The 26,458-nt window shown below is 42.0% G+C and overlaps 1 protein-coding gene across 1 annotated transcript in view; it reads right to left on the reverse strand.

Annotated features, from left to right (window-relative positions):
* Positions 1–20,876: 20,876 nt before the first annotated feature.
* Positions 20,877–26,458, reverse strand: part of URB1 (URB1 ribosome biogenesis factor) — a 60,764-nt gene continuing 55,182 nt past the window's right edge. The window contains exons 36-39 of the mRNA XM_086617684.1: positions 25,752–25,928; positions 24,578–24,819; positions 22,350–22,952; positions 20,877–21,715 (exon numbers count right to left, since the gene is read on the reverse strand). Of these exons, the coding sequence (XP_086473810.1) occupies positions 21,510–21,715; positions 22,350–22,952; positions 24,578–24,819; positions 25,752–25,928 (1,228 nt within the window). The 3' untranslated portion in view covers positions 20,877–21,509. The remainder of the gene's footprint in view (positions 21,716–22,349; positions 22,953–24,577; positions 24,820–25,751; positions 25,929–26,458) is intronic.

Consider the following 26,458-nt stretch of genomic DNA (forward strand, 5'->3'; position numbering starts at 1 on the left):
CGCCTTCAAACCGCCCGCGCCGGAAACGGCAGTGACGCCCGCCCGCTGCCGGAGCCGCGCCGCGCCCACGGCCTGCCGGGGCGGGAAATGCCGCCCGTCCCGCCTAAGGGCGGTGGAGCAGGGGAAAGGACGCGGGGCGTGGCCACGCCCCCCGCGCACGCTGGCGCCCCGCCCCCCCCGGCCACTCGCGGCCGTGGGGGGCGGTGAGGCGCGGCGGGTGTCTCCCCCTCAGCGCCTCAGCAACGCGTCGGCGGGGGCTCGCATGCTGTAGCGGTGGTGGCGGCGCGGAAAAGATGGCGGTGCACGTTTTGAAAGCTGCCTTTAGCCGACCTGACGCGTTTTGCGCTGCGTTTGTGCGCGCTGCCCCCGGTTCTGCGTCCCGGGAGGTCTGCGTGCCCTCTGTGAGGCCGGGGCCGGCGCCTCAGTCAGCTGCCCGGGTCTCCCCAGCAGCAGCGTGTCCTGGGGGCGTAGGGGTGCAGGGAGAAGAGGGCTGAGGGCACGAGCAGTTTTAGTTCTGCGAACCTCGGCGAAGGACGCCTGCGTGTGTTCGCCCAGGCATGGAACTGCTGTGGGCCAAGTGCCTGCCACTGGGCTGCCTTCGCCTTGGTCGGGAGCTGGCCTTTCCATCTGTACGCTTGAGGGAGGAGAGAATGAAGAAGTCACAAAGCAAAATACGTGGTTATTCTACTACGTCCTTTACTCATGAAGCATTTTCTCAGGCCTTACCTATGTTTTTATGTCAAGAGAAATTCAGAAATGTTTTTGAGGCCAGCTGTTTTCAGTAGCTGCAGAGCACGCTGCGTTGCTGTGAGTTTCTGAGAGGGAAGAGGTTGTGATCCAGCTGGCGCTTGTCCAGCCCGTTCTTAGGTTACTTGACATCCATCTCAGTTTGAAATACGCTGAGGAACAGCATAATTGCCCACCAGGAAGTGAGGATTACATTTTAAGATCTGCCGTTTCATATCTGTCAGACATTAATATTCATTGCTGCTAGATGTTTTTTAATACCAAGGCAGTCCTTGAGCTGCGGGACCCCAGAGTGATTTACATAGGCATCAGTTATGCAATCTCTTTCTGAGGGCGCTGAAGTACAATGAAAAAAAGTATTTGGTTGGAGTTCTGAGCTGGTTTAAAATGCACTACTGAAATGGCTAACAGAACCAACTCCTCTGAGTATTTTTGGTCGTATGAATATTATTGGGATTATATAGATCCAATTCCAGTAGATGGAAGCAAGTTGAAGGTTAATAAATGTAAGTATTGTAGAGTAGTAGGTGCTAATCTAGTACAAGAAAAATGTTGCATAGCTTGTCTCACTGACTTATTTTTTGTTTTCCTTGCAATAGAGACCATGCCGGGTTATATGTGTGTGGTTTGTGTGGATGGGTGTCTGCCTTCCGAACTAACTGTGCCCTAATAGCACTTATTACTAATACTGAAACTCTTTGCTTTATCTTAACAGTATTTGAAACTATAAGACTGCTGATACTAACTCTTACATAGAAGGACAGATTCTTTTTTAGCCATTTGCTAAGTGGAAACCTACTGACTTGCACATCTATAGTTTGGGGTCTTAGTTACCTGCGTGCTACTGTCAGAAAAGTTGACTGAATGAGCAGAGTTTATCGTAAGAGTATTGTGTTTTGATCTTGGGAAGGAAGGCTAACATGACAACTGATAAACATTCAAAACCTTAGGAAAAGAAGAACTGTATGTTTCTGCTAGCTGGAAACAAGAAGCTGAAAACGTATTCTATTACCTTTCCTCCTTTGATTTAGTGCTACTGAACTGCAAGATAAAGTAATAATATACATGATTGTCAAAATACTTTATCGCTGTGGAAGCTGATTCTGCTGGGTTTAGAAGTTTATTTTCAAAGTATATAATATGAAATAACATTCACCAAATTCACCTTAAAACGGTTAATTCTATTTCACATTTGGTTTTGCACAATGAGATAGCGATGTCTTTTTATGGTTACTTAAGGTGTCAAGTAATTATATTTTTTTCTAATGTAACTGCATTGGTTAGGTTTTGATAAGATAAAATGACAAGCTATGTCATGAGGGATTAATTTAACTGAGTGTAGTTGGATGGATTGACGAAGACTGAGGCAGAGCGGGTAGGCATGTTTGAGTCACTTAGGCTATAGGCAATGTTTTCCCTCGATTTCTGCCAAGTCTCTACCTATGGTTGTATCCTCGTTTGAGTGACAAAGCTATGGGCTTTACTGATTGCTATTTAGTTTACTGAAGACAACTACGACTGTTCGGATATGGTTTCAGAGACTAAAAATGCTTTCCCTGAGGTAATTAGAGTGATCTGGTCTGTAAGGAAAGTGTGATAGTATTTCAAAATATTTTCATGTCTTTCTAATTAACAGAGGAAGAAACTGTCTTTCTAATAGTGAAGACTGAACTGGACAATGCTAGGAGCTTCATGTCCTTTGCTTGCCTTATGAGAGCAAGAATAAGAAGAGGGAGCAGAAACTTTTTTCTGCACTGCCTCTAGAAAAGCTTTTCTGTCCACGCTGATGAACCTAGGGTTTATTGCCTCTAAACTTAGAGCACCATGCCTTAAAGAAGGTGGTGTAAATATCCACATCCTTCCCTCTATAAAATCATGCTCCATAATACTATAGAGCAACATTTGGTGCTGCTGGGATCAGGCAGGTTATGGGCAGCTTCTCTAATTCTCTTAAAGTTAGGGCAGATAATTACCCCCAAATTCCACCAGGGAAACCCTAGACTCCTGAGTTAAGTTAGCTGTAAACCCCCAGCATATGGCTGGCTTAGCAAAGAGCAGAAATCAGAAATCAGGAATCTAACTTTCCCATTTCTTCTCATTAATAACATCTTTCTAACGTTTGGGTTGCCTGATACCTAAGAGAGGTGGAGTTTGTGTTACAGCATTTTCCTCCTTGGCAATTTATAGGTTATTTCTCTTTACCTAGCTGCCTGTTTTCTTGAAACTTGTAGAAATTGTGCTTCTGGGAGAAGATGCTCCCTCTGTTTAATTTAGGTTTGTTGATTTAGGTTTCATGGAGGAAATTACCACACATCTGTGTGTGAGTGCTTATGAATGCTCTCATAAGCCTTGTTTCCGTTAAAAAAAGCAGAGTAAACTGTTTTCTTGCTAATTTTTTTTTAATTTATTCTCTCCCACTAAAGAAGTAGAGAAGTCTGCCACCTTTCAAGTCTTTTTATATACTGAGGAGATGATTCATGCAATCATACTTTGTATTTATGCATCTCATCTGCTCCTACAGCAACTCCAACTTGATCTAGTTACAGTGGCCTCCAAGATATAAAATATCTGCAAGTTCCTACAGCTGGTGACTAGGTAATAGAGGAAGAACATTGTGAGTGAAGACCTCTTCTGATAAAAAGGCTGCAGGGTGAGATCATGCCCTGTTGGTCACCAAAGGAAATCACCTTTGGGCTCAGCTTTGGGAAGCAAATCTGCAGGAAACCGGGCTCCTGTCTGTATTTCAGCTGCTCAGCTCCCAGGCAAAGAAGAAAGAGAAAGATGCAATTGTAGGGTTTGGGAAGTATTTTTTTTTCCTCTCAGCAGGTTAATGTTAAGGCAATTTGAGTTCCCTGAGGCGGCTCTTTATGTAAGATATTCCTAGGCAGTTTGCCAAAATGGAGTTCTGCTCCATGATTTTTGTCTTTCAAAGAGCCCACACTGGCTGTACCAATTTCTGAATTAAACACGTTGGGTTTGGTTTTCTGTTAGCCAGGGAAGTTAAACTTTTTTGGGTTTGGATGGGTTTTTTTTGCTTCCTATAAAAATAGACGTTTTCCCATGTCAGCAGTCTAGGAGGAATGGAGACTGCGTCATCTTGGTACTTTTATTCTTCCTTCTCCAAATACCAGTGAGAGAACAGTGACTTACAAGTTATAAAGAAAACACCAAGGGAAATAATTCCACAGTTGGTCAGTTTTTTCATTGTTTTGAAGAAAAGCATTAGTCAAGCAATGAATATACTTTGTAGGTTTTCCTGTCTTTTCATAATATTTACATTCTTATACCTTCAAAAGCCACTGTTGGGATTATCTTCATGTGCTTGGATGTACGTAGACAGCAAGTCCTTGCCCTTTGTGCTGAAAATGAAATGTGATCATTTCCCCTCAGATAGCCACAAACATTCCAAGTTTGTCAAAATGTAGGATACTTCCAGGATTACAATAACCGCTGGGTACCTCCAGGATTACAATAACCGCTGTATTGATGTTCCAAAGGCCTCTGCTGATTGACTATGACAGGACCTGAGCATTTGTTTAGGTGCATTGCTGAATCAGCCCAAATGAATCATACAGTCAGCATAACCCCGGGGATGGGACTGTAGCTCCCCAACTCAATTTTGCCTGTGTTTTTTTATTTAATATAAAACAGCGAACTGAATCTCTGCCCTTTCTTTCCGCTGTTACATGACCTGTCTCTGAAGCGTTATGAGACTGTGTTTGTCTCATGAAAATGAATCTAAATCCAGCTATAAAGTAATGGTCGTGCCTTCTATTAATAGCGCTGTGCAGCTCTCTCTCTTTTATATAAAAATAATAAAAAGCTTAATTGGCCCATGAACTAATAGGCTATTGAAAAACATATTTACACACACACAAAAGGTGTCTGTAAAATTTAGCAATAGAAAAGTTTTTTATAGATTGTTAAAATACGTTATCCCAGTTTAAAAAAAATCCTAATTGCAGGGCTCTAAAAACAATCAGAAAGTTTCTGTTTATCCCTCAAGAGTTCAAACTCTCACTGAGACCTGGAGTGAATTCGATTAGCTTCAGTGAATTCCATGAATCATATTGAAGGTGCTTTTAAAAAATGAAAACAAAATAGCCCTGATAGGGAATTCTATAAATCCAAACTCTTCATTTCTGTCCCAGTGGCTTTGAACACTTCAAAACTTTGAGCTTTTCAAAATCTCCCTGGACCATGAGCTTGCCTTTTTTTTTTTTTTTTTAAACAGAAGTCTCTTAATTCTCCTTTGAGGAGTTAGGGTTGGCCAGTAGCACCCATTGCTTTTTCCCATAATAAGTTTGGGAAGAGCAGGTCAGAATATTGGCCCTCACCTGCTAATTTACCATCCTTTGAATTAAAGTTCAGTAAAACTTTTTTTGCCAAAGGAAGAACAAAATAAGCTGAGCCTCCATATTCTTATTTCTCAGTAGCCCAGCCAAAACTCAGCTTTCCAATAAGACTCCGGCTGGGTCAGCTCTAGTTTTAAGTTTAAAAGGAGCTGGAATAATTCCCCCTAATCTCTTTGTGGCTCTGATGACAACACGTTCTGAACTTTTTCACAAAGAAACACCTAATCAAACATATTGGCCCTGTTTCAAAGAACACAATGTTTTCTGTCCTTTCAGATGGAAGATTTATTTTATCTTGGTCAATATTTGCCTCTGGAGTCAATGACCCTTCTTTTTCACCTCAGTCTAAGTGAGTAGCAGGTTATGAATTCAGGGCATTTCTCAACTTGTGCCCTGCAGAACACCCAACCTTGTCAAGGTTTTAACTGAGATGTTCACCACCACACTAATCCCAGGAAAGAGCGTTTTTGAAACAGTGACCAACTGTGCTGCTGGGGCAGGAGAGGATTCATCCCATCTAACAGTGAGACTGTGACTGAGGCTGTCATTTCAGCAGCACCATGGCCTTCATTCATGACAGAGCAACTCCCTTTTCTCCCCCAACCAGCTCATACTCCCATCAGCACTGGTCACCCAGATCAGGGATCAGTTCATCTTTTTTTTCTTTCGTTAATTTAAAAAAAAAAAAATTTTATCTGAATCGGGGATAACAGCAGTGGCAGGGTCTTAGGCTGGTTTAAACCAATTGTGAACCCATACTTCGGTGCTAGGAATCCACTTGTTCCTTAAAGAAATCACTTAGTCCTGATAAGGTAGGCTGCGTTTTGAACTATTTTATGTTGATTACAGAAGTATTGCAGCTGAATTGCAGGGGAAGGTCACAGTCTCTTCCACTGAACTGGTGTGCTGTGAGGGTCATAGGCACTTTTCAAGAAGCTTCCCTTGGTATTTATCTTGGTGGAAAATGTTTTCAAGATGAGAAGTCCCTCCCTAAAAGAATCATCTTAAAGATCATGGATTGTAATACTTTTTCACCTAAGAGCAGGATTTGGCCATACACTGAGCATTAATGGCTCATGGCTCAGTCTTGAATACCACATTGCTTACTGCACTATGATTTTGTAAAAGAAACCCTGTCCCCCACCAAGAGCTGAAGCTATGAAAACTGTCAGTGCTCAGTATTACCTTTTAAATATAGGCATAGTGCTGGTGACCATCACATACACTAGATTTTTGTCCCCAGTGTCTCCCCCAGCCCTGGCCATGCACTGTTACAATAAACTGCTAGAAGGCTCTTAAGACTTTTAACAAATTGGTACTCAGATTGCTGTCTCTCAAGGGTTTAATTAAAATGAATTAATTAAATGACACACCTTTCTAAGTTATATTGCTGTGGTTTGTATTTGCTATGATACCATTGACAGAATTACTGTTTTGTGTCCACAGATTCTATTGTCATAGCCTTTTGGGTTGGACTTGCTGCGTTTGTGACGTTTCTTTTCCTTATTTTACTGTACATGTCCCGCTCTGGATCAACTCCAGTAAAGTAAGTACAACCAGGGATAAAGTAAGTAAAGATCAGTATGATAAAATAAGCTGCATGAAACATTCATTCACTGCTTCAAGTGATCCAGCAATTACAACATTTATAATTGCACACAGAGATGACACTTCCTGGTTTATTATTTGGTTTGAGTATCTCTCAGCCCACAGCTACTCACTGTCTGTATGAATCACCTGGATAAAAATAATCCATAGCTGATGCGGTTTGCAGGTGACAATGATGGGGGAACAGTAAAGAACGAGGATGGGCAGAGCAGTCTGGGCTGCTTGGTGTGTTGGCAAACAACATGCATTTTATTTAGGCCAGCTATCCAGGTTGCACGCTATGGAAGTAAGAGTGTCTGTTTTACACACAGTAGTTACATGGGAACGTACCTCTTGTAAACTACACCTGAGAAGGATGTAGGAATCATGGTGGTAAAGCAGGTGAACACAAGCTCCCAAAGCAATTCTGTAAGCCTTGATCAAATCAAGAGAAAATTTATTAGTGAGATCAGGAAAATAACAGTATGTGCACCATTGCTTAGATCATCCCAAGAATGTTGTACTTGCGTTAGAACGCACTCTTTAAAAGAGGTTTTAAAGAAATAGGGAAGAATCAGGGGAAAAGCTGATTTGAGTTCCAGAAACACATCCTGCAGCGAGAGGAATCAGCTCAAATCAATGTTTCTCAAGGAGCAGTGGCTCAAAGATGCTCTTGTGACCTGTCTGCACCTTTTAGAACACTAGAGTCCAATTCAGGAGCGCCATGAAAACTATCAAATGGTACCGTACTAAAATGCAATGGCTGGAATCTGATGCTACGCAAACTCAGATGTATCACTTTTTATGTGAGGGTAGTGATTCACTGGAACAGTTTAGAGTAGACTGTTAAATGGGTTGTGATTAATTCTTTTTTTACTTGATGACTGAACATCTGAAAAACATGCATTTGTATTCATCCAAAAATTACTGCGAGGAGCCTATGGTCTATCATTCTCTGGCCTGTTATGCAGAAGGTTAGGCAAGCTTCTTTCTTGCCTAAAATAAGTGTATGACTCAGTCCCTAAACACTTGAAAGTTCTTACAGGTTAAATTAACTCAGTGAAATTATTTATTTATAATTGGCTGAAGATCTGGGCAAATTTTCCTTTTTTTTTTTCCTGTTTTGCAAATTCTGGCAGGAGTATGACAATACCTTCCCTCCCAAAGATGGCCCATATATAAACTTCTGCCCTTCAGCAGAAAAGAGAGGCTGCATAAATAGCTCACCGTTGACAGGCACGTCCCCAGTCTCCTAACAGATTATAGATACTGTCCCATGAAGGTAGCTCTAGTGCATGTGCCTGATGAAGATGCAGTGCCTGCTGGTGTGCAGCACCCATGTGTTGAATGTCAATGTAGTTCCAACACTGCCTGTGATTTTGAACTTTGTCTAAGGACAGGTTTCTGTTTGCAGCTTTCTACATTTGGTTTACTTGTTTGCTGCTAGTTTTTCTGGCAAACGCGCTTTATGCAAACAAGGATGCATTTGCCCACTGCTGTTCCTAATCTGATCAGGACACAGAAAATTCAGGTCAGCAGATTAGGCAGAAGTTCGAGATTAGGTCACAAGCAAGCAGATGGAAATGAGTATAATATGGCAGTAAAAAGGAGCACTAATATTCTAATTTATTGGCACCCTAAGGCCTCTGGCACTCTCACAAAAGGTAACAACAACAATAAAAAAAGGCGACTTGCCCAAATAAACCACAAAGCAGGAGGCAAGCTAACATACAAGAAACAGATGGAAACGGACATAAAATTACAGGGTAACAAAGGCATGTTCCCATTAATTTACTGTTCCTAAAAGACTGCAGGAGAAGTCTATATACATAGAAATCTGAGTTTTTGGAAGACTTAAATAAAAGTACTAATTTTTTAAAATTTTTGGCTTTTTAATCATGTTGCTGAGTGAAATACTTGGCTTAAAAATATCCATATCTATTCCTAATGTGTTCAATTTTGCCCATCAAAAGAGCTGTTGGGAACAAGGCTAGTCTAGAAATGTTTTGTGGAGAGTCCAGGAGTCATTAATGGAAAGCAGTATTGGATGAGATTTGCTTAGGCTTTGAAATCACCCTGTCTTAGCATTGTTCTAAGCTTGAAACATACTGTAAGAAAACAATTTTAGGATTGAAGAGACTGTTCACCACCCCTCGCAACTTGCCCTTTTTGATTGAGTCCCCTTTGTCTTTTAACCCCCACTCCAGTTACACTTCTCCCAATTCCAGCAACAAAACAAAGTGGGGTGCCCGAAAGAAGTTCTTCCTGTTAACTTCCACCATCAGCCCTGTCATCTTCTTTTTATATAATCCATTACCTTTGGCATGAGGATCATATAATTTCTGTCTTGAAATCTCCTATCTCTTTTCCTGTGATAATTCTGATATATTCACCCAACAAACGTACATGCACATCACTGGTCAAGGCTGGAGAACATTTACCTTCCCTGTTTCTGTGCTCGTCCATCTCTCTGTCAGGCCCAGGGACATATAGGGTAGCATGTACTTCTCCAGCTTGCTCAACCACCTGGTGAAAACAAGTGTGCTTTCAAGTCTGGCAGTTCATACGAGTGCACCTTCTTGCTTTGGTTGACTGTCGAGCAAACCGCCACCACCGTTTGTCAAATGTCTTTGTCGTCGGACGGATGTCTGTGGGGTCCCTGAAGGTTACATTTTGGCCTTGTATAACATGCAGTGATTATCTGTCTTCCAGCACTGTGTACATCAAGGCCTTCCTATTTTGGCAAGGCCATGCCATCTACCACAGTACAGTCAGTGTCAAAGTGTCTTCTGAAAGCGTATGCAACAACTAGATCTACTTGTTCCACAGCTCAATCCTTAGACACTGAGAGGTCCTGGACCTGACTTCATGATCTGATTGCACCACACTCCTCTCTGCAATACAAAGTAATTTGGTGCCAAGTCAGATGAATGAGTTCTGGAGAGAGGGGAGGGTTGAAATCCATGTCCCAGTCCCTTTTGTCACCGTTACACTATCCCGAAAGAAAGAAAGAGAAAAAAAAAAGATTTTGGGGCATGGGACCAATTTACATAAGCATGCCAAGTCAGTTGATTACCACACTGCTGTAATCAAGAGCCAGTATGAAAATTTGCATCAACTATGTTTCTTACCATCCAAAATGATACAGAAAAATAAGGGTTAGTGGAAGGGGAGACAGTTCCCAGCCAAGCCTGGAACTTCCTGTGGTGGAAGGGGGGCAGGGAAAGTTTCTTTCCTGGACCTCTGCAGAAGACACCCCAGTTTCCCATGCATTTCACTGGAGGCTGTGTGTTCCTGACAGCCATGACTGAGACCGCTGAGGATATCCAAAATCTTCCAGCTATCACTTTACTCCCAAATGGTAAAATGCAGAAAAAAAAAAAAAGAAAAATCAGGTACCCAGAGAGTTGGAAGATCTGTGTGTCTTATCCCTTGTCCAAATTTCTTGCTGTCATCATAGCCTCAGAGAGGCTCAGCCAAGTAACTCCGGACTCCTTGGCAGCATGAGCCTTTCTGGCTTCAGGCAGATTTCTTGCAATAAGAGACCTGATTCAGTGTTCAGACGTTTTTTCCCCTGACAACTACCAACTTTTACCCAACATTTCTGGGGCATATGGTAACTTAGTTTGAGGATACCACTTGCCAGACAGAGATGTGTGAGTTGGCTTGAAAACTCTTGTTCTGCAGCCAGCTTTCTTCCCAGTTTGCAGGTGAGAGTTTCCTTCATGGACAGACAGATAACCACTGATTTAGTGGACAGACTGTACAACGTCCACATGCTCTTTCAATTTTTTGCTCCATCTAGATCAATTGCAACAGCTGCTTCATTCCTGGAACTGAGGAACTAATTTGGATATTCGACAGCTCAGGGGTTTTGGTCCCTAGGACAGAAAAAAAAATCTATAGTAATATCGTAGATCTCACATGAGGGCAGATAGTTTTCAGAGGGTTTTTTTTTTTTTAGCTTACCGTCAAGATTGTAATATTCATTGGTGATCAATGTAACCACCATTTATATATTATAATAACAAAAAAGTACCTAGTGCTGTACACAAAGGCAGTGAATTTGATACTCAAGGCACCATGTTCCTCCAGATGACAGTTAAGTCATGTCATAGCTCTACCTGGGCATGCTGCCTCGTCTCTGGGGAGAAGTAGTCTTTTAATACTATAGTAAGAAGATCCTCATGAGAGGTACTTCTTTGACTAAGCAGACTATGCTCCTGTTCCCTGCTTCCGTCAGCCCTCTCTTTCCTATCACAATAGATTGTTTCCTGGAGTCACTTAAGGTATATACTCAACTGCAATCTCCACCTACTATCTCACTAGTGGTCATCATGTATTCTGGCACCCAGCTATCTTGAAATCCATAGTCAACATTGATGAAGAGCTCAGAAATAACCTGGTTTCTCAGTGGTGCTTGAATCTCATGCTCAGGACCTCACAGGACCAGTATTTGAGGTCTACATGACTTGTCTGCATAGATTACAGCATCGTTCCTTGTGTCAGAAGAAGCTGAGACAGCTAAGTCTTTACAGCTGGCTTCCTAAATAGTGTTCTGGCGCTCTATCCCAATTTCTCCCCAATACAGTTTCTGAATTTAATCTCAAAGAGCAGATAATAAATCTTGCTGTCCTCAAGCCTCTAGTTTCAAGGGATAAAGCTGTCTTTCACACCTCCATCATTAGAAGAACTTTCTCTTTTTATGTTGACAGAACCAGCTTCCTTTGATGTGAGCAACTGTTAGACCCACAGGAGCAGAGGCTGTAAAAATGATTAGCTATGAACTGTCAAAGCCTGTTAGAAGACTTCAGCCACCAGAGCTCAAATTACAGTGTCTTCACAGGAAAGTGTTCTCACTCCTGTCATCTAAAGAAACATGCTCCATACCTTTTAGCAGGTGTCATGCCACGAGAGAGAGGCCTGGGATTGGCATCATTGCTAGAGTGGTGCTGAGGTTGTTCGGAGATAACTGATCTCCAAGTGAAAATTAACAGGCTGGGGTTTTTTAGAGCCAGCTACTGTGTGAACATACGTGTGAACTCAAAGCCAGGAACAGAGGTTGCTTACCAGTAGCCAGTGTACCTCCAGAAATCCCATGCACTGAGAGCCTGCAGTTGAGAGGACACCATTTGCTGGATGTGAGGTCAGAACATTCCCCCTGCAGCCACTGCTCAAACATTCTCCAAGCCTGGTGCCACCAGGTGAACATCCATCCAGGTGGGCTGTGCAGTGGACTGCACTACTTAGGTACTGGGAAGCAAGCTGGCTGTGTTAGCATTAAGGTGTTCTCCTTTGCTTTCTGAAGTTCTTCCTAGTTCTTGCCCTTTCTCCTACAAACTGAAATGACAGGGCTTTTTGTTTTCAAACTGTTAAATGATTTTTAATGACACAAAAAGGCTTCCATCTAACAGTGACCAGACTGACATCTACAAGTGACAATCAAAAAAGTGAGATAACACTTGAGCTGTGCATGCAAATAGTGTCTTATGAACAACCGTATTATCAAATCCAACATCATCTCCTCAGAGGGGGCACTGGAGGAGATTTGAGAGTGCTGCCCACTGAGGGCAGGGACGGAGCCTCTCCAGGTCTCTGCCCAGGTGCTGTACCTCTGCAGAAGAGAACAAGTTCTTGTATTTATTACGTTGGTCAGTATTTCTTATTTCTCTGCCTAGTTAAATCACAATGCCTGGGCATTGTATCTTGGCTTAACTGATAAACTTCTTCAATAGAAAGAGCTAAACCTGTATTTGCATTAAAAAAACTACTATAGTTCATTAATGAAGAATGCCAAAGAGCAATCAATAAAGATAGACAGTATGATAAATATGTGAAATTTTGGAATCACACTATCACCTACTCCAGGCTATCAAGATCATGTCTGTTCCCAGAAATCCATAAATACAAAATATTAACTCTACTTTTTTTTTTTCTGAATATCTCAAGCTTTTCTGTGTGCCACAATTTGCTGTTTTTAGGAAGAGTAGTTTATGAAAAATCTGCAGTTCTCAATGAGTAATATTATTGCCAGGCTTTAAAATGAATACATTAATATAGTTTGAACAGGTCCATCTTACCTGGCTGTCCACTCCGTGCTATATGGCTGTTTGCTCCTCTTGTGTCACTGCACCTTTTTCTGCAGCTTTCATTCAGCGTGATTTTGTATTTACTTCGAGATCGCTGATGAAAATGCTGAACAGGATCAGGCACCTATGGAGCCCTGCTGGAAACAGCTGCAGTCCGAGACCCTTCTCCAGTTACTCTTTGAGAAGCCTGGTTCACATAACATCTGTTTAACGGGGTTTGTGTATAGTTTGTTTTAAACAAAGCAGTATGGAATACTAAGTCAAATACCTTACTGCAGTTTAACATATATGCAGCTCCCTTTATCTGCCAAATTGTGTTCCCCTCAAAAAACTGACACCGGATATTTTTCACCGTACCTGTCTTTCTATAAAACCACAGTGTCTGGAATTATTTTTTCTGTCCTTTGCAATACTTTTTCAGTTGTATCTTATCTTAGCTTTAATTCCATGATTTTGCCTGGGGCTGAGGTCAGTTGGTCTGGCTTATAGTGACCTGGCTTGACCAGTTCACTCTCATACTGGGACACTAGGGCTCCTCCAGCCTCCTCAAATTTTCCTGCTTTTCCAGGGATGGTTAAAGATTAACAAGAGCTGGTCAGAGTTCTCCTCAGACAATCTCCAGGTCTCTGGGATGCAAGTTCTCCAGCTGATTTTAAAATACGGATAGATAGCTGATGATATTTAGCTACTTAATGGACTGGAAAGAAAACGTCCTGTTTTGGTAAGAGTATTTTTGCCTTGCTTCTGTCAGAGAAGAGAGGTCTCTTGAATACACCTGCATCATAGCAAAGAAAACCCCCAACTTGCCTGCCTCCATCCTGTGGTGGGCCTGTTGCTGAGACTTTTGGGTTTTGTTTCGGTTTTCTTGAATTGCCATTGAACAAAATCCCTGCTGTGTTAGTCTTGTCAGGCACAGATATTTTAAGCTTTCATTAGCAATTAATCAATACAAATTTGAAGTTATAAAGTTGATATTTCCCTTCCTTCAATTAATTAAAAATAATTATTTTCTTTTTCATCCCATTTACTTTATCTTGGTTTTTTAGATTTTGGTTCTTACATTTGTCTAGCCACTGAAACAGACATGGTTTTTAATCAAAAATGCCTTCTTTCTTGTCTCTGAAGCCATGGCTCCAGGACCTTAGTAAGACTTTTCAAAAATTTTCTATTTTCATTCTCACTTTTGGGTTACACTTTTCTTCCCAATGTACTTTTCATCCCCACCTTTGAAGCCCTAACGATATAGTAGTAGTTGGGATCTTGTGTCCAGCCATATTGAATTGAACTTACTGCTTCTAGGCCAGGACTCATCAGCTATTTAATTTTTAAAGGTGAAGTTTGGGAACCTGCTGGGAGGAGGGCTCAGGACAGAGGAAGCAGGGTGCGCTCTGCCATTCTCATATCATCACCCTCTCTACCCCACCATTAACTTGTTTGGCAGAGCCATACATTGTTATTATTTGTACTCTGGAAATTTCCTGCTGCCCTAGTCCTACCTAGTTCTTTTTAGTCTGTCCCATTTTCTTGCTCAGACCCGCACCACCCCTTTTAGAGCTGTGTCTTGCCTTTTGCCAACCCCAGTGTCAGGGAATCTCTCCCAGATATCACACATTACTCTTGTTCTTGCCCCCAGTGACACCCATTCACGGTCACATGAAGCTCTTATCCCCCTTCTCTTTCCCAGGAGCAGATGTGACAGTTGCCTTCACCCTCAGTACATAGCAAGTCATAGCAAAGTTTCTATTTTCCTCTTTAAAAATCCAAATAAAGAACCAAGCTTAAGGGTTGGACTGAAGGTCCCATCTTGAGGGGAAAGGGGGGAAGTCACCAAATATCACCCACAGCTCACAGTTTTTCTGTTGCTCATACTCCATTTCCAGGTAAGGACATGATTCTCATGGTGGATAAAGAGGGCTCAAGTCCAAAAGCATCTCATGCTGGCTTCAATGTCTTTTGTGTTAAAAGAACCATACTCTGTATATTTTTAATACTTTGATAATGTACTTCCTTATGAAACTGCTGCCGTCTGTCTTTCAAGCTCTGTCCCTGATAACCATGCATTTTTTTTTCTCTCCACACACTACAGACAAGTGATTGTAGGGAACCAGATAGAAGAAAGCCATTCCATCGGTGAACAACGTCACTGCGATGATCTCAGTAGCCCATACTCAGATGTGGTTGCTTCTCAAACACCTACCTCCCTTTCAGATGAAACTGGCATTCATGAAAGGATCTGAGACCGAGTTAAAACTGGAAGAGGTTAAACAAAACCAGCAGTACAGTCCTCCTGACTGCAGAGAAAAGCTTAGTGTTGTGACTGCCTATTAAACACTGATAGCCACAAACCTGACTTAGGTCAGAAGAAGAAAAATGTCTTTCAACAAAGGCCAAACCTGGAAAGTCCTGGATGCATAAAAGGAAGTCGTAACAGCCATATTTGAGCAACACTGCTGAAGTTGCCTGAGTAGAAGAGCAATTTAGATCCTGATGATGATGACTAAAATTTCTTCTATTTTCTTTACGTAAGGATTCAGACTCAAATTCCTCTCTCAGTTACACAGGGCAAAGGGTGTGCTGCTGGTTGAGTGATCCTCATTAAAACCCATTTGGCTGAGAGCAGACCTACTCCTCCAGCAGAAAGTGTATACCAGTTACGCCCCAAGTCCTGTGAAGAGTTGTGCCTTGCTCACCAGAATGCACACTGAGTCCTGTTATCCTCAGGGATGTCTCTGCAGCATCAGTTTTCACTGGTTGTCTTGCTGTGAAAGCAAGCAGCATCCCGTTGATCTCACTGACCAGGCAGCATAACCAATGTTGTTTATATATCATGAGAGCCACGAGTCATCTAGGTCACGCTCACCAATTCCATCTTAGTGACACCTCCACTTGGCTATCTGCTGAAAAATAAGCAACAATGCGAAGTGCAACATCAACAATAAAACTTTGCTTTTAGAAAGGTTACAACTTGCTTCACTAACTTAAAGCTCAGCAGTTCCCTCAAGGATAGAATATGTTTTTATTTACTTTTCTATTGCAAAAAATATTTGGGTTACTTAAAATTTATTAAAACACTGTTTACCTAGAAAAGCCTTCAAAAAGCTAATGACAGCACTAGTTATCTCAAGTGAGTGTCTTACCGAATTCAAGTCATTAGCTTTACCTACCTCCCGGAAAGGCAGTTTTGCTACCAATAACCAATTACTTTTTGCTTCCATTTTGAAATTATTCATATTGAACAGTCTTTAAATGGTATCTGCCAGTTACCCAGGCGTTAGAAAAAGAGAAGGGTGTTTACTGTATTTTATATCAAAGGAAAATGCTGGCAAAACTACAAAAGCAACATGGCATTTCTGCATGAGTTGCCTGCTTTCAGCTGGGGCTGACAAACAGTTTAATAGAAGCTATAGCCCTCTGTGGGGGTCACAGAACATTTTCGGTGGGGTGGAGAGGATGCGTTTAGCTCAGTGGGAGCAGAGTTGGAAGGGCCACTCACACTCCCTTCAGTGGTCTCTGCTCTTTCCACCTCTCCTCACCCATGGACCTCCACCAAACCCAGGCAGAACCAGGAAAGGGTCCATGAGAGAGTGAGGAACCCTTAGAGCTCCAGCAAGCACGAAGCTGGAACTGCAGGGCTGGGATGAAGAGGGAAGCGAGGGCTGGACTAGATTTAAGATTGCATAGCTATTTGCTGGGCTGAGGACAACATAAAATTCATTTGCAACTTGAGGAAAAGCTTAAAAATCCCACATCCCCAAGCAGGCAGCAAAAACTCCTGCAGTGAAGCACTGCCAGAGCAGCCATATGCTGTATACAGGGAGTGTGGGCTATGATGTTACCGGAGTGAGTGGGCTGGGCTGTGCTAAAAAAAACCTTCAACGGAAGAGACAGACCAAACCACCAGGCATATGTTTGTATTGTGGGGTTTTTTTTTAATCTCTGAAATAAACACTTGTGCAGTTTGCTTTCTGGGCAAACTGACTACTCCTGGTGTTGGGCTTGGAAACCTGTCAAGGCGTAAAGTCTGTTGAGTCAGACTGAGTCATGGGCAGATGGAGAAAACAAGGAAAGGCTGCAGGAACTTAAGGTGCAACATGAGCAGACGTGTATCAGAGAACCAAACGTTTCCATCAATCAACTCAGGTGGCCACAACAGCCCTCCTCTCCCCTGCAGATACTCTTACCTTTTGCTAGATTTGAGGTAGTTCTCATAGGAGACATGAGTCAACTCTTGTTGACACCAGCTCTCCAGCTGCAAATTGAGACGGTTACCTCCAACCCCACTGCAATTGCACAGTATCATCAAAGAGAGTGTGAAAAGGTCCAGACCATCTAGATCCATTTTCCTCCTCAAGGATGCAGCAGCTGCACTTCGATCATTCCTGCCAAGCCTGTCTACCCTGAGGTACAACATCTCTCCTACAACAGGACTGCGCTGCTTGCTGGTGCAGTCTGCTCCAGCATCCTCCTCCCTGACTCATGACACACTCGTATCATCTTGTTTTTCAGGAACCTCTCCTCTACGAATGGATTCCAAGGGGATTTCTGAAACACGCGAATACTCCCATTTGTAACAACTGGTGTTCTTTCATTAGTTGCACTGGAACATGACTCAAAGTATGTAACCACTGAAAAGACTTTTTTTTTGTTCCCTTTCAAATTACCTAGAAATGGAAGGCATATAGTATGAGAGAGATATATAAACAGCAATAAATCATATGCAAAATGCTAACTTATCTTATAGCACCTGACTTGGGAGGAGGGGAGTAGGGGGGAGAGAAATGCATTTCTTTCTGTGACATTTCCAGATGTACCCATTTCAAGGCCCTTCCAGTGCTTGGCTCTCCACAGTGAGCACTTTATTCTCCCATTAACAGAGGCCTCCCTGTGTGGTCTGCAGCATTCATGGATGATTGAAATGCTGCACCCATCAGTCAACAAAGTATGACCCAAATCAAAGACATAGTTGATTTCTGTAAAAATGTTACCCCAAACCACTGCTCCCCCAAAGGCCACATCATTCTGCCAGTTGTTCATGCTATGTCAAGTCCTCTCCTATTCATGTGTCAGATGTCCTCCTCAAAGCACCAGCAGCCCATAAGCTGAGATCCATTTCAAATCCTGAGGAGACCCACCTGCAACTCAAACCCATACATGGTCTATACACCATGTACAACAAGCAATGTATTCTTCAGGGCTGTTGACTTCACTGAGTTTTCCTAAATTTTGAGTAAAAGGCTTAAAAGGCCTGTCCTGGCAATGACTTCTGAGGGCAGACCAGATGGCCAGGCCCGCTGCAGAGAGCTCCAGAGTTTCACCCACATGGTTCTCATCACAAGAAGAGCACCGAAGTGAGCAACTTGTATCAAATTCTAGAAACTCCATTTTTAAAAACACAGGCCCATATCTGGGGCAAGTTTTCCATTTCTAAATGCTCTCCACAATTTATTTTAATCATGCTTAATTTAAGATAATGACTCTCCATCTATATAATTTATTAAAATGCATTTTTAATATGTTGGCAGTAATTCACATACACACATCATTCAACTGCTAACCATCTATGGCTTTTAAAGATACTTGACCATTATTTCTAGAAGGACTTCATAATTATCTTTTAATTGCCACATTACTAGAATATATTGAAGCTCAGAGGCGGTGAGAGATTAAGCCTTCTTTTTAAAAGGTCCCACATGCACAGCTACGTTCTCTTTACTGAGAAGCAAGTATGAGCTATGTATCTTTTACGTGACAGCCTAGAAGCTTTAAATTGTCAATTCATTTGCACTATTTTTCTGTTTCCAAAACCACCATTTAAAAAAAAAAAAAAAAAGGAAGAGAAATGCATATGAACAATCCTCTCCTCCAAGGATGAGTATTTTGGTAATAGCAGTATTGGAGGTACTAACAAAACATTACAAGCCAGGGAGAAAGTGCTCATTGCTGGGCCTTTCTGAATACTTGAGGCCATCAGAAAACCATCATCTAAGTATGAACACCTACGGTGGATTCATGTGCAATAGGTCAGGAATTGGGTGCATAACTGTAAGGAAAGCTCACCAACATGCATGACTGGCCCTAGTCGTAGTCGCTGTCTCCTGATACTACTTTTCACATCTACAGCACTGTGCATCTCATTAGCTAAAGCCCGCTATGATCTTGAAGGTCGTCTTCTTTATTTTAGCTGTGACACAACTGCATTCAGAAATCACTGTTTCCATCCACAGAGGGAAATATCATGTGCAAAAAGCTGTTTAAGCGTAATTTAGCACGCCTTTTTGCATATGCTGTACCAGTTTCCAGAAACTGATCTCGCTCAAGAATCACTCTTCCAACTGGTTGACCGTCAACACGTGAATTCTGCTCCTGCGGGTACCACAGTTACACAATTTATTTTTTAAGTAAACGTGGCCAAAGGGCTACTGCAAGGCATGCAAGTGCAAACCCAAAAACATTCTGGGCTTGCAACTTGTTGGGAGACTGTGTAACATCGGAGTTGTGGTGTTTAGGATTGGGGGTTTGCTAATTTATTAGGGGATTGGAAGGGGGCTAAACTGCACTATGTTACGTATTGATGGGTTGGCCTTGTGTGGATGCTAGATGCCTACCCAGCTGCTCTCTCACTCCCTCTCAGCAGAGAAAATGGGATGAAAAAGCTCATGGGTCAGGATTAAGATAGGGAGATTGCTTACCAGATACCATCATGCAAAAAACAGACTCAACTTGGGGAAAATTAATTTAATTTCTTGCCAATTTAGATTCGCATAGAGAAAATATGTTTCTGCGTTACTGGCCTTGGGTTGGTGGAATGGTCTTACCCAATTTCTTTAATTCTCTCAAGAAAATCATACTATAAACCACTGTTAGATATGCTACTGGAACGAGTCCAGAGGAGGGCCACGAAGATGATCAGGGGGCTGGAGCACCTCTGCTATGAAGACAGGTTGAGAGAGTTGGGGCTGTTCAGCCTGGAGAAGAGAAGGCTCCAGGGTGACCTTATGGCAGCTTTCCAGTACCTAAAGGGGGCCTACAGGAAAGCTGGAGAGGGACTTTTTGCAAGGGTGTGTAGTGATAGGACAAGGGGCAATGGATTTAAACTGAAAGAGGGCAGATTTAGGTTAGATATAAGAAAGAAATTTTTCACTCTGAGAGTGGTGAGGCAGTGGAACAGGTTGCCCAGAGAAGTTGTGGATGCCCCATCCCTGGCAGTGTTCAAGGCCAGGTTGGATGAGGCTTTGGGCAACCTGGTGTAGTGGAGGGTTTCCCTGCCCATGGCAGGGGGGCTGGAACTAGATGATCTTTAAGGTCTCTTCCAACCCTAACCATTCTATGATTCTATGATTCTATGCTCAGTCCCTCAAGCCAGCTGAAAAACTCTTTCCTCGTGTGTCATGAGTATTTTATTTTCCAGTTAGATGAGGTGGCAGGACATCTTTTGTTTTGCAACTCCTTTGATTTCGTTTCGCCTGTTTTTTTTCAATTAAGTAAGAGTAAAAGTAAGTTTTTTTCATCACAAAGGAAGTTTCCTGATGTCACACCCTGAGATTTTATATGACAAAAAATTTAGCCTCTAATGGGCTCACAGCTTTTTCAACACATATTTTTTATTTTTAAATCAAGTCTTGATATAGATGTGGCTTGTTTAGGACAAGAATATTTATATGTAGAAGCAATCCTCATTATTTGCGTCTCACGTTTTTTAATTTTTTTTTAAAAAGCACATTACATAAACATCACAAGGAGTGTGCAGTTCTGATTTTTTCCCTGTACAGAATTTGTACAAAGTACCTAGGCACAGCAAATATTCATGAGTCATTTTAATAAATCCTGTTTTACATTTCAAAGGTTCGAGTCCAGGCTCTGCATGTTTGCATATCTGGAATGATATGTTAAACTGCCCTTGAGGCTGCATTCAAGAAAAATTTATCAGATTTCACAGAGAATTTCCAATAAAAACCATGTATAATCAATGAGCAGCAAGTCATTTGAGTTTTAGTTCCATCTCTCATCTTTTCACAGTGGAGAGAAGATGGGCCTTTGTTGCAAGTCCCAGCAGTAGTGATGGTTAGGGCTTTTTTTAATTAAGAAAAAACCCAAACCAAACAAAACAAAAAAAAACAAAACCAGAAAGGAGAATAAAACCAGACCAGCTTCGATATAAATGCTTTCAAAAGCAATTTAATTTAAAACTCCAAGAAGAATCCCATATCGTCATGATTCCAGTGCTCAGAGCCGTCTATTCATACTGGCTTTGGTATCATATATCATGAAAGAAACTGTGCTCTTCAAGAAATAGGAAGTCATCATGGCTAAACCTCTGACTACTCATTCTTTGCACTTACACCATAATTGTGGTGAAGTTCTGCAGTCTTTTTTCCTCATATTGCAGAGAGGACGGATTTTAACTACGTGGGGACCGAAATACAGTCCAGAGGCAATGCACTAATCACTCTTTTTTGGCTCTTCATAAAGTTAAAAATGCCTGTAATAAAAACGATATAAATAACATTCAGTGTCCCATACTGTTCAAGAAAAGGGAAATTACGGCTTTAATGTTCCACTGAGAGATGATGAATACAATTTTCCCCCTCTGAGTTTGCACATAGTAATAAAATATTGATCTTTATGACAAAACAAGTTAGATTTGCATGGAGAACAGTTCAGGAGGGCTTCATGGCTCACAGCGATGATGGCAGAGAATATAGCATTAAAGATTAAGTGTCAGTTCACTGGATTAATGCCCCAACGTAGCCAAGTAAAGGGTTTTGCACAGAGGCATAATAATTTCTTCTCCTTGTTTATGAGCTTCCAAGTCATCACCTTTTAATTTATCATCTATACTACTGCAGATCAATTTGGCATGGGTTATTAACATATCTGGCTCCTGCGCTCCAAGCCATATGTCCCCAATGTAAACAGAAGTCAGGAATATGCAAACAGCTGTGGAAGAAAAATTATGAGAAAAATCAGAACAGATATTCTACTATTTCCACATAGTAATACAAAACCAAACCATTTTACCTCCAGACCCACATTTTAAAATAGTTTCCTAACTCTTTCCTAATTCTTTTCCTAGATGGAAAATTTGTGGGGTTTTTGCTCATATAAAGCAAATGATCCTACCCACACTAACAGAAGAAAACAGTTTCTCATTTGCACAACCTTCTGATATCTTTAAATAAAAAGGTCTGAAGTCTGACCTGTGACTTTTGCTATCAAATGTTAACATTGAACAACACGTGGATCAGAACCCATATCCATATGGACTCATTTATTGCGTCTATTTTTCCCCTTGGAATTATATTTTTTATACCTCATTGAACTCCATTTTAATCCTAGAAAGGAAAGTTTCTTTGAGGGAGTACGACTGTTGTTCTATCGGAAACCCCTACAGCTGTGACCCCATGCTGTGCTACCAACCCCTGGGCCCACACCACCAAAGACACAGCTTTTACTTGGTGATGAACACCAAGAGATGCAGGCAAACTTGACTGTTTTGATGAAGTAAAAATAAGTCAGAACTACCTATTTTCTCCCATTTGTGCCTTGTAACGTGAGTGAAAAGACGAGTTACCTTTCTTGTTTGCATCCTCTTCTGTCGTTGCTGACAGGCACAAGGTTTTCACAAGTTCATGAAAGCTGTTGTTGGTCAGGCCCTGAGCATCCATTAGGTCAAGCATGATCGAGCTGAACAAACAGAGCTCTTTAAAGAGTCCAGCTGTCCCGCTGCTGGCCTCACAGATCCGGGTGTAAAACTTGAAGATGTTGTTTCTCAGTGTCTCATCCCTGAGCATCTCCTGCACTGCCACTGGGTGTGGCAAGATGCAATTCTGCAGCCACCGCAGAGTTAACGGAACGTTTTGCGTGTTGAGGCTGTGCTCAACCATGGACTTCAGGAGCCATTTAGTTACTACATAAGTGGACGCACAGGTAAGGCTGACTGTTTCATCCGCAGGGTCGGCAGATATGGAGGGGTCCCCTGGATGTCTGGTAGGCACTGCTGGGAAAACAGGCTCCCAGTGGGCAAATATGGAATTCAGATGATCTCTGCATTTCTCCAGCTCAGAGACTTTCAGGTCTGCAGCACCGTCGTGTTCTCTTTCTATCTCATTCTTTTTCTGAATGCGATGATGTGCATGGGATGAGGCTTGAGATTTGTTCTTTTCTTTAATATTTTCTGTTAGAAGAAAAACACCACCACCGAAACAAACATCAGATACTCCAAAGGATTTTCTTGGTACGATATGATGCAAGAAAGATGGTGTCGTATGTTGTGTCATTTGCTAAAAGGGTCTACCAGCCTCGTTTAGCAGCCTAACCCAGCCTATGCAATCCAGAGCAAATGGGCTCCAGGCAGCTCCCAGCGACTCGCAGGCTGAAACACTTTTCTGAACTGGATCGCGTAACTTTGAGGTGAGCAATAATGCCCTGGCCTACAGCCCAGTGAAGCCAAGGCAGCGTTCCAGAGGTCCATGAGATGCAGTTTTGCCAGAAAGGCTATGTTATTCACACCACCTCATGAGAAGCACTCAAGCTGCTATTCTCCGGGCTAGCGGAGGCCCAACGCACACCTGCCTTCGGAAGGAGACATCGGCACAGCCACACTGCTTTTGAATGGTGCGGGCTAAAGCAGCGAAGTCGGCCTTCTTCCTGGCCAAGTGGCTGGCTGGTGAGGTGCTGTCAACCAAGGCCACATGAATTTTTCACACCCCAAGGTAAGAGATAGGCAGCCAAACTTTGTATGTTGGGCTGCCCTCCATTAGATGCTGCCTGAAGCTTCCAAAAAGCAGCAGCACTTTGCCACCACACTGCGCAGAGCGTTTTACAGAAATCTCTTTTCGAGGAATTGTTGAGAAAATAATAGAAATTTCAGTTATGTTGCACTCTACAGCTTAAAATCAACTAAATGCATCTCGGTTATTTTTTTCCTGGGGGCTGTGGGGGATGGGGACAACTCCTGAAGCATAACCTCAGAATTTCTGATAAGGACCCATTTTTGTGACTGCTTTATAAGCTCCGGAGGCTTGGAGCAACAGATTTTTTTAAAACCACGTACATAGCAAGTTACGGATGTCACTATAATAACTCTCTAAAAATCCTCAGAAAGACACTAAAAGGGTATGAAAAACTTTAGAAAAACTAAAACTTTAACAGTATCCCTTAAATACAGTGATACTTCAATAATCAGTTTAACTGATACAGAGCATTTAAATAAACCTATAGCAGTTGTAATGCGCACCACGAGCAGTTGTGTTTGGAGGAAACCAGCGTTGTTTAACACCTCCCACTGCAAAGTTCCTTCTACGTTTTATTCAGAGAGATAACAAGACAGAAGTCATACAAATCCAAATGTATTTTTGCTTTCTTCCAACACTGATGACAATAAGAAAAATTACCTATTTAATTTTTGCTTGCTTTACTGCTAGTTTTTACTCATATTTCACTTTCAGATCCCCTGTCCACACCCGGAATGGGCAGAAAGCCTCCAAGCACCACTTTTTTAAAATTTCATTGAAGAATACAAGTTTTCAAAGCCTGACTCTAGATCTGCAACTAAGTTTCACTTTAAAGCTCTTTTAAAAACTGTATTTTTTTAAAGCTTCCTGAATTGCCTTAAAGTTAGAAATCACTACAACGGAGACCTAAAAAACAGCTTTCCATTTCTGTTCCTCCTCCCCCAAGCTATATCAGATTGTCCAACAAAAGTTATTAATACTACTCCCTATGAAGTTTGCACCACTCGTATGGTTAGCTTGTAACAGCCTCAGCACTGTGACTTTTATGAAATATTTCAGTACTTACTAAGCAATTCTTTTATTTGGTATTTCTGAGCAAGAGTCTGCACATCCTCTTGCAGTTGCAGATCCTTTCCGATGACGCTCCACTTATGCAGCAGCAGCAGGATGTCTTTGTTTGAGAGAACGCTGTCATTCACCGTGAAGCGGCTCATTTCTTTGAAGGCCTCAACAACTATAGCACGATACTCCAGCACAGAACGGAGTGTACTGAAAAACTGAGTCAGTTTGACTAGATCTAAATTAGCCCTATGAAAAGAAAACAAAAGTGCCATGTATTTTTCTGCATGCTAATTAATAAAATAAAGTAAGTACAGGTTTCTATCCCTTCCAGTCTCTTCCCACAGTTTTCTCCTGCAGTTCTCTAGACGTATACTTTTGTCTCTCAGGATGCCAGTAATAACTAGTTTCATTCCCACTGAATCCCCAGTGCTTCACTCCATCAGCGTTTGGCAGAACAGACCACAAAACACAGTTGTTGCCCTCCTGCCTGTAAACAGCAAAGGCAGATGGCACACAAGGAGGAGGACAGACATCTGGAGCTTTACCTATGCTTCTTTATTTTGCTTGAATTTTCGAAATTTTGAGGAAATAAACAGCTTCTCCAGGCTGTGGCAATACTTGTCTGCACAATGAGCTGCAGGTGCTATTATGAACCCAAACAGAAGTGGTTACCCATTTGCTTTCTACTATCCCTGCTGCAACTGCTGTGCTTTGACAGGTTAAGTGCTCTAGATCTGGAGAGAGGAGACTGACCCCTTCTTAACACTGTCGTGTAGAACTTTGCACGGTTTCTCCTCGAACAATTTGCACGTGTGGTACAGACAGGGAAGGTCTAAACCTTCAGAGAGTATGAAAGATCCTTACGGCAACCAGCATTGCTAACTGCAGGCTCTAATCCAGCAGGAAAAATGTAAAGCACAGCAGCTTAAAAATGGCCAATAATTAAGGATGCAGAACTTGACAGTAACTGTGCATCAGCTCTTATTTTATTCCCCATATATTTAAACAGCTGAAGAAATCTCATCAAAACTCATTACTCAACATTCAAACTGAAGGGGAGGGGGGAAAGCATTAAACTACCAGAGATCAAGAAATTCTTCTAGCCTTAATAAATTTCAAACTGGACAGAGGATGACGTGCAGACCAATTTAAAAACAAACAAACAAAAAAAGACTTACCGAATGTGTTTGATTAATGTGATCAAAATATACAGAAATTCATTTACAAGCTGAATAGGAAGAAACTTCCTGTTCTCCTGGGATTGATTCTTGCTTTCTCTCTTGCCTCCTAAATTTGTTAGCCACAGAGTATGGAGTAAGGAAATAATTTTATTTAACAGCTTGTTTTCCAGAAACCTGAAAAACACACAAAAAAGCAAACATCCATTTGGAAGGCAGATCCTAGCCAGGAATCAGCCCATCTCCTAGAGGTGGCTATATCCTAGTGCACTTTTGGAGCTGTGAATGGCAATAGGTGCCCCTCAGCCAGAACCGCATCAGGGCATGAGAGGGTACCCTTTGGAAGCGCCAGCCACACAGACACCCTGGTTCCTGCCCTCTTCAGACAAGGAAAACACCCAGTACCTCCTCTTGCCATACTGCAGCTGGGGAAACACAATAGTCTATCACAGCCTCTGTTTAAGACAAGCGATTTCTGACTTGCATCTTTCATTACACAGCTCTACCAAGCATTCCATTACATTGCAACCATTGCCACAGTTTCTTTAGAGCTGTTACTATTCCGGACAGCTTGGTTCCTTATGTTTCTCAGACTTTGAAGTAATAACAGCAACGCTTACAGCACAGTATCGGAAGCTGTATTTATTTACTTTGTTATTCTAACGGGGGGGGGGGGGGGAGCAATCTCATATATTGTACAGAGGGTG

Source organism: Tauraco erythrolophus, chromosome 1 (genome assembly GCF_009769465.1).
Source record: "Tauraco erythrolophus isolate bTauEry1 chromosome 1, bTauEry1.pri, whole genome shotgun sequence".
Lineage (NCBI taxonomy): Eukaryota > Metazoa > Chordata > Aves > Musophagiformes > Musophagidae > Tauraco > Tauraco erythrolophus.